We start from the raw sequence: 9,816 nt of genomic DNA, 5'->3' as shown, positions 1-9,816 counted from the left end.
AGATTTTAAAATCCTATCTATTCTTGAAAATAAAAGCTCGAAATGATTTTCAAATATGCTAAATAAAATAAAAAAAATTTGATACTGATTTTTTATCTCACTTTCTCTTTTTCATTCAATTTGAATTTATAAAAGTCATCTGCCTTAAAATAAATGTTTAGATTTGTGCTGTAATTACATTTCGAAAAGAAAATTATACGAGTTTAATATTTGCCATTATTATAAAAATAATTTGAATAATAATACACGATTAAAAATGAGAAAAAATTATTTGATATTAAATTGATATAAATTTTAATTGATTAAATTTATTTGATATAAAAATTTTATACATAATATATGTTCGCAGTGCTTGGTATCAGGATGGGGAGGTCAATATTCCTTCCGTTGTCAACCGGTAGATTATTCAGATAATCCATTGGCACTTCGAATGGCACGAGGTTGTTGGTGGTATTATTTCTCAAAATTTATCGAATTTTTGGATACAATATTCTTTGTGTTGAGAAAGAAGAATAATCAGATCACAACTTTACACGTAATCCATCATGGATGCATGCCGATATCTGTTTGGTTTGGTGTTAAATTCAGTCCTGGTAAGTATTTATCAATTTGATTTTTTCTATCTAATTTTTGACTATTTGCATTTGAAATAGATTTGTACGTAAATGGATCAATATTGGGCATTTTTTATTTGATTTAATTGAAATAAAAAATATATATAAAAAAAAAAGAAAATTACTTTAAATAAAAAATAAATTTATTTTAAATAAGAAATAATAAATGAAATAAATTTTTAATTATTTACATTTTAAATTTTTATTATTTTAATTTTGTAATATATATTTTAAATATTATTTTATTTTAAATAATTGATAATAACATTACTTGTTTTTTAAATATCCTTTAATTTGCAAAAGATTAATTTGAAAATTATATATAGAATCATATGATATTTCTCTTTATACCTCAAACAACTTTTATTTAAACATTTTTTTTTTTTAATAAGTTCAGCCTCGTTTCAATTTTGCAATATTATGAAAACATTTTATATACAATTTATATACAACATTCTATATACAATAAATTTATAGAATATATTTTTTTATTATTTTTTTCTATTCATTTTCACTTATTTTCATTCGAATAAAAATTACACAATACTAAATGCTATCAATCTAATGACGCAAAAAAATTTCTCAACACGCTCAAAATTCAAAACTCGATTACGACCCAACTTTCGTTTGCAGGTGGCCACAGTTCGTTCTTCGGCTTCCTCAACACATTCGTGCACATCTGGATGTACGCCTATTACTTCTTGGCCGCTCTTGGACCAAAAGTGCAACGCTTCCTCTGGTGGAAGAAATACCTGACCACCATGCAAATGGTTCAATTCGTCCTTGTGATAATCCACGCGTTCCAGCTTCTCTTTATCGAATGTAATTATCCGAAAATATTTGTCTGGTGGATCGGCACGCACGCTATCATGTTCTACTTCTTATTCCGTAATTTCTATACCCAAACGTATAAGAAGAAATCTTCCACCGTGCAGTTAAAGAAGGAACTAGAAACAGAGAAACAGAAGAAAGAGCAGAATGATAGTGTGAAGGAGAACAGGACGATATATGCCAACGAGTACAAAATGGCAACCGGATATATCTCTGACAGTGGGCTTAGGAACCGTGTGTTTATCGACAATCGCGGTTTCCAAAAGTAAAAAATTTCGAAAATAATTATCTATGCATCGTATTTCGTGAATACACAAATGTGAATTCGTGTCACATAATAATGTGATAGCCGATCTAAACCAATATAAATTTTAAAAAAATAAGTTCTAATGGCGATTCTAAATATTAAATCTTGGGTTATAAGAAGTTAAAATTAAAGAACTGCCAAATTTCATCTCTTAAGATTAAAAGATTTAAGACTTAAGATTAGTCAATGAAAAAACTTGAGGCCATCATGTTTACTATGGCTATGTGATTGCAGATTATTTGATGACAAAGAAATTAATTGCTCAAACAGTTTCAAATCCTCATGAGCAATCTTGGAATTAAAAATTAAAAATTATAATTATTTGATGACAAAGATCAAATGAAGATAAGAGCTCAAATAATTTCAAATTGTCATGAGTAATTTTGAAATTGCAATTGTTTGATAACAAATAAGATTAGTTGATAAGAATATAATTTCAAACCAATTATAACTAATATCTAGACTTAAAGATCTGATTTTTCTCTCATTGTTTGAATTTTAACAATGTTACTAATCGATTAATCGTTTTTTAAAGATTTAGAATTAAGATTTAAGATCTATTATAGACCAATTGTGATAAAATGTATCACAATTTGATATGATGTCAAGAATATCAAATTGACGCGTTCCTTCTTTTTTGAATTTTTCGGCTTGTCTATTGATTATTGATTATATGAAATTACATTCATGTGAAATTTTTCACAACGTTTCAAGTGTGCTTGCAGATGTATGTCTTTATATGAGCAAGACTGTATCAGTGAATGTATGAGAATTAGAGTAAGATATAAGGAGGAGACGTGGCGGCAATACACCGCCAATACAAATTTAATTATCGTTTAGTTAAGATTACGAGAATTGCCAAAAAAATTTTTCTTTTCTTTTTAAGGCTTTTATTATGAATCTTGTAAATTATGTTGATCGTGATGAAATTCAAAAATTGCACGCAACGAAACGAGTCAAAGAAATCAAACTCATTAACTTTTTTTCAATTATTCATTCGAAAAAATTAACTAAAAATCAGTAACATTGTATATTATATTTTAGATTTTATATATTTTAAATTTAATTTTTTTAACTTATGAACTTTTAAGAAAATAGAATTGATTAATTTGGTTCCTAAGTAGCTCAAATTATGTTACAAGCAATTTTATGTCAAATATTATGTCAAACAATTTATATTATATATATATAATTTATGTTATACTATATATATATATATATATATATAATATATATTTTATATATATATATAATATTCGTATTTTTTTTTTACAATTTTGTAATGGTTATTTTTAAATCCATTGAATGTATTATTAAAATTTTTATCATTTAGATATTTTCTATCATTTAAAAAATTCTGAAAAAATTTTAATATACTTTCAAATATATATTGAAATTCAAAAGAAAATTATAAAAAATTTGAAATATCTATGGTGACGAATCCTGACATAGCATGCTATTGAAAAGTTAATTATATATATGATGTAAAATCAATCTCAGAATAAGTAATTAGTAGCAATTATTCTCGAATGCAAGATATTTGTGTATTTTAAACGAATTTTATATATAAATGATATTTCCTTTTTAAGAAAAGATTATCATAGAGAAGAAACCACTAGTCGGGTATTAAAAACGCTTAAAAAACTCATTTTCAAATATTAATATTAAATTCGTATTTTATTGTAGCGATAATTATCTTTTTTTTTTTTTTTGTCAAGATAGTTTTACACAGTTAATAACACAACTTATTTAATTTTTACACAATATCTTTTCTTTGTTGATAATTTTCTGTGATAATTTTTGGTCAATGTTTATCTATACAATCGATTTAGTATACACTTAGAGGCATAAACGGGCGAACGTTTAATTTTTAAATGCGTAGAAAGAAATTAATTTTTCGATCAAAAGAAATATTAATCTAATCTATGATGCGAACTACACATTTGACGCGTAGATATATTATAACTTTATATAATACGAGTTGTTAATGGAAGATCTATTTATTTTATAAAATAAAAATTTTACGATTTTTAATTAATTAATTTCTTCTATCTTCATCTTCTTTTATTATATTCAATCTTATATCTTCTAAGATTGTTTTCCAATGTTTTTCGACTTGCAACATTCTTTCTAACAATTTAGAAATTTTTTTTTTTGCATATTTCTTTCGAAATAGATTCGAAGTCCGAAGTTGGATTGGTAAGTTTATGAAAATAACTAATATATCGATTATCTAATACAAAAACAATCGAAAAAAGTATTATAATAACTAGTATAATAAATCTGATTATTTGATATTCGTAATTCCAATAGATTTCATATTAATATATAATGTCAGAAAATTTGTAACAATCTTATAAGAATGAAAATTATCTTGGTATTATCTTGGTACTATGAAAATTATCTTGGTATATATTACAGAAAAATGCGGATTCTTGAAATCTTCGTGTTAAATCGGGAGAGATCGGATATATTCGGATACATTTATGAAAGTATTTATGAGTTAGATTTTCAAAAATATAGTACTTGTATAGATCGATATAGATGTATCGAGATCCTGAAATTAATCGATCTCATATAAATATATTGCAGAAATCAAATGAAAAAGTTCAAATAATGAAGTGATTTCAAGTAACTGCACAATTATTTGTATTATGAGTCTTGAGTCAATTAATGATGGTTGACTCTAATTATTTGCAGCTGTCTATCAACTCTTGAATTTTATCCGACTTCTAACTATATTTTTAATAGAACAATAATATTCATAATAAATTCTAATTAGACTTTTCATCAAATAAAGTTCGTATCCTTAAAAAATCTTTTTCTAGTTTAATTGGAAGATCACTTCGTGAGGCACGATAATAATTAATAATATTGCGTCACTGTCTCGAGAAAATTAGGAGAAAATTCCTCGAATAATCAGTGTACAAACATATTAAAGTTCTGATAATTAGGGATTTATTATATATATTTATTATAGATTTTCTAGATTCCGAATTAAAATGATGTTGGTTGTTGAATTAGTCTATATGTCTGGAGTATACTCTTGGACTCCACTCTAGCCAGGATAAAATATATAATATATTATATTTTTATATTAATATAACTATTATCATAATATTTAATATTAATGAAAACAATAATTCTGTTAAAATATTTAAAAAAAACATTAAATACTATTTAAAAGTTTTATTAAAATAGAAAAATAATTCTTATGACAAATCAATGTCTATTATAATAAATTATTAAAATCCATTTTAGTATTGACAAAATTGTTTTGATGTATGTTATATTATGTAAAAATATTATATTAATGTATGAATAACTATAAATAATCATCAATTACTAAAATAAATTATTAAAAATGTTTGTTAAAATATTGAAATTTTATGCAAATTTTAATCTATGTATTGCAAAAGTTCAATAGGAAATGACTTCAAAAGGAAATGACTTCTCGCTTTGATCTACATTAAAGGTCACCACAACCGTCACGAAGTTCAATGGAAATATACAATCGATATCATAAAGTATGATTTTTTTTATTAAAACGATCAATAATTTCGAATCATTTTTGTCATATCTTTAATAATTTATGTTAAATATTATAAATTATGTACATGTAAAAAATTATTGATTATATAAATTATATACGATATAATCTTTCATATAATGGTAATATCATATAATTTATAATTTCATATTTACATCGATAATTACAATATTTAATTTTAATTCTTATCACTACTAGCGTTGTAATCTTATTCCGTGCAGAATCAAACATGATATTAAATTCGACATTATATTTGAGATAAAAAATATATTGCATATTTTAGAAATTATGTAATTTATCATCATTATCATCATTTTTGTGATGATAATTTAACATATTATGTTTTTAATTTTTTAGCATATATTTTTGGTGATATTTTAACAATCTCAATAGATAATTCAGGTCTCTTACTTACCTAATGAAGGATATTGTACCAAAAACTTCAAAACACGAAAGCGAGATGAATTCGAATTTTTTATCTTCTATATTTTTCTTAAAAGTAAACGTAAATTTACAAAGTTCATAATAAAAAAGAGAAATCTAATTTAAACTAATTATTATGGCAGTGATATATATATAACCAATACGATTCGATAATAAAAATAAAACTAAAAAATTAGCCAACAATATTTGATCGGTTTCATTATCACTTGAATATATTATAAATTTAAAAAAAGTTCCATACATCCCAGTAGAGACAATCTACTTGTTAGTTTCGAAAATAAACGAAGTAACCAATAGTACTAATTTTCATTAGTGAAAGTGACAACTTGGTGAAAGTCAGTGAGCCATACGACATAAAGGAGACACCGAATAAACTGCATTATAACCTCACAAATGCATGTGCTATACATGCTAATAAATTACGACAGATATATCATACTTTTACCGTCGATTGCGTTCGATTAGAACAAGTATTTATTCTAATGTAATATATGAGAATTTACTGATATCGAAAAATTAATAAAATATAAAGAATTGGAATGTATACCAATCGGGTTAAACAATGCAAAAATTTTACTAGAATATTCCTATTATTCACTAAGAGACATTTTTAAATACAATTCGTCTTTGTTATTCTAATATATTGTAATATATTTTAATATATTCTAATAATTGTTATTTAAATTCAATCGACATTAGATCGATATTGAACTCGCATAATAATTATTATGTTATATGAATTATTATATTATAATGTGAGAACAAATTTGCAAGTAAAAATAATTATTACGTTCGATTTTTTTTTTGTATTTACATATTTAAAATTACTAAGAGTATCCATGTAAACGATTGGACAAACGCAATAGTGCAAGAATACGTATGAATTTGATTTTTTAAAAATACCACGAAATGTATATGTTAATAGTTAACGTATACAGCGAAGGCATAATAAAAAATGTAATAACAAAATTCCATCAAAAATAAACGATGAAGTAAAATAGATTATATTCTGCTTTGTTCGAGTAAACGAAAGTGCCAAGATAGCGAATCAAAAACGTAGTTATGTTTTGCGTCATTTTCCAGATTCTGAATTACGCAACGCGCTAAAATTTTCTCATATGTATATGTACGCAATACTTTTTATTACTTTATTTTAAATATTATTTGAATAATTATCTTAAATAATATGAAAAAATTTATCTAAAAGATAAATTTATTTTATTTATCTTGTTAAATAAATAAAATTAATTAGATATTTCTTATTTGATTAGAAAAATATATAAATTTCTTATTTCTTTATATATATATATATTTTTATTTAAATTTTTGATTTATATATTTCTTCAATGTAAAACAAAATCTGTGTTTATATTGTTCAAATAATGTAATCATTTTTATCATTATCTCAAATAATTAAACACTTATTATAAACAAATAAAACAAAATTAATTTTTCATAACGAAACTTTTATTATATAATTTATTCGTAAAATTTTCTTTTGTCTTTTTTTTTTTATTTCAAATAGAAAAATACTCGATCCTGCACAATATAATACATAATATAAATCATAATATACATAATATAAATAATATAATAATAATACAAATGACAATTAATTTTATTAATTTATCATATAAAGTAACTTATAATAAACTTATAATTTCATAATAAAAATATTGACGTAACGTATCAGTATGCAATTAATTATCTTGCAATTAATATTTTATTCTAATTATATTGTTAATTTTAATGTTAATGAATGACGAAATTTTTCGAGGAAGGCATATCAACGAAATCAAATTCGGTATATTTAAAAGTTACAAACGTAAAAATGAAATTTACAAATCTTGATAAAGATTGATTAAATCACGTTATATTCATCATGCATAAAAGATACAGCAAATTCGAAAATATTTGTTATCGTGCAAAAAAAAAAAAGAAAGAATAAAAACTATAGTAAACATGTGCCTGCGTCAACAAATTATTACTATATTTAAAATGCAATAATTTTAATAAAATTTGCAATTCAACGATATTATAAATTAAATACACAATTATAAATCTGTTATTAATTTATGCATGTAATTTTTATAAAAAAAAGGAATAATTAATTTCATCGTAATATGTTAAATTATATATACAAGAAAACTTCAAATATAAGAGATAAAAAAAAAATATTTTATTCTTCATCTTTATCTTCATCTTTATCGGCTTTATCCTTCTAGGTATTTAATAAATATTTAACATTTTATATAGAAAAAGGAGATAATATGTTAATAAGATTGGATGTTAATAAGATTGTCTTTTTACAATTGTCACTGATATAATTGTTTACATATATAAATCTTTATAAAATAACTTTTGTTGGATGTTAATGATCTACAATATATTATCACGAAAAAGATTATGACTAATCGAAGATAAATAAGTCGCATATATCTATGAACAATGTAAATTGAACAGAAAAATTAAAGAGAAAAAATCAAAAATGAAATGATTCGAGAAATATAATATAATTGTATAATTTTTGACATTATTTAATATTAAATAATTATTAGAAATTAATATTCAATATATAAAAATGTGCAATGAAATAATTAATGAAACATACATGTATCATAATAAAAGTTTAACAAAATAAAAAAATAAGAACATTTAGATAATTATATTTATTTATAACATTACCATATAAAATTGTACTTATAATGTGTACCTATAAGAATTAATCTCTTCTCTGTCAATTTTATTTTTTAATAAGGAAGATAAAAATGATCTTAAAGCAAAGATTATTTGATTTGATCAAATGCTTTTCATAAAATAGAAAATATTCAACATTTCAATAATTTTTTTTTTTTTAATATATACAAGATATAAATATATTTGTGAAATATGTTTGGATTTTCAATATAAATGTAAAAATTGATGTATAAAAATGTTGATTGAAGTTTTTCGTTAATATTAATTGACTAAGAATTTTTATGTAAATACATATTTATTATATTGTATGTGCTTTCTATATTTTATATAAATAATTATATTATATATGTTATATTTGAATATATTATTATGTTATATGATTAAGTTTTTACGAATGAAGAATAATAATAATACAAAAAAATAAATTAAACTCGGGGAAATTATTTCAAAAAAATGATGAATTTTATTCACTCTTAAATAAAAAAAAAATGTGTTAATTCATTTTCAATTTACTTTATTCAACAAACAAAAAGATTCTATTTTGTGCCAACGTCATTATTGTTTCTAGAAATGAATATTTGTCAAAGAAACTTTAAACGATTTCTTGGAAAATCAACTATATTTACTTTATTCCATAATATATGTTTTACAATTCTTATAAATAATTTGATAAGAAAGATAGAAAAAAATCGAAGTGATAGAATCATGAATATTATTGAAATTGATTTATTATTATATTTATGGAAGCTAATAGATGGCGCGACAGATGAAAATGAATTATGCTTAAAACTTTGACTTCTTATTATAAAACTATCTTTGTTACTGATATAACTACTTTTTCAAATAATTTCTGAATAATATCTCGATATTCTAACATGATATTTTGGCATTAATCGAATCAAAGAAATAGAAAAAGAAAAGAAAATTGAATAAAAATGATAAATTGAAATAAATTATGATTTATAAATTTTTTAATATTAAATATCTTTAATTGTAATTCATATTTTTAATCATTAATATAGATTATAATGTTTGAAACATTGATTCAATGAAAATATCACGTGAAATTATTAAGATACTCTATATTAATTATTTTAAAATTAAATAATAGCAAATAATTATTCATTTTAAATTTTTGAAATAAAATTAAATTTTCATGAGAATAATTTTTAATGGAAAAATGAAATAAATAATATTCAGCTTTTATTAAAAAATTGCTATTAAAAAATTGCAAATTCTTGTCTATTTTGATAATATCTAACCATGTATAAGAAAGATTATAATATGAATAATTAAACTTATTATATTATATTAAATCACTACTTTTAACTTTACTTACTAATCCAGCAATGAATTATCAATATTATCATCTA

At 22.1% G+C, this 9,816-nt stretch overlaps 1 protein-coding gene across 1 annotated transcript in view; it reads left to right on the top strand.

Moving 5' to 3' along the window:
- Positions 1-2,270, top strand: part of LOC102678339 (elongation of very long chain fatty acids protein AAEL008004-like) — a 13,526-nt gene extending 11,256 nt beyond the window's left edge. Inside the window, exons 3-4 of the mRNA XM_031508235.1 lie at positions 350-593; positions 1,248-2,270. Of these exons, the coding sequence (XP_031364095.1) occupies positions 350-593; positions 1,248-1,714 (711 nt within the window). The 3' untranslated portion in view covers positions 1,715-2,270. The remainder of the gene's footprint in view (positions 1-349; positions 594-1,247) is intronic.
- Positions 2,271-9,816: the final 7,546 nt, after the last annotated feature.

This window comes from Apis dorsata, unplaced genomic scaffold, assembly GCF_000469605.1.
Source record: "Apis dorsata unplaced genomic scaffold, Apis dorsata 1.3 scaffold_81, whole genome shotgun sequence".
In the NCBI taxonomy this organism is placed as follows: Eukaryota; Metazoa; Arthropoda; class Insecta; order Hymenoptera; family Apidae; genus Apis; species Apis dorsata.
This window is presented reverse-complemented; position numbering and strand designations above follow the sequence as displayed.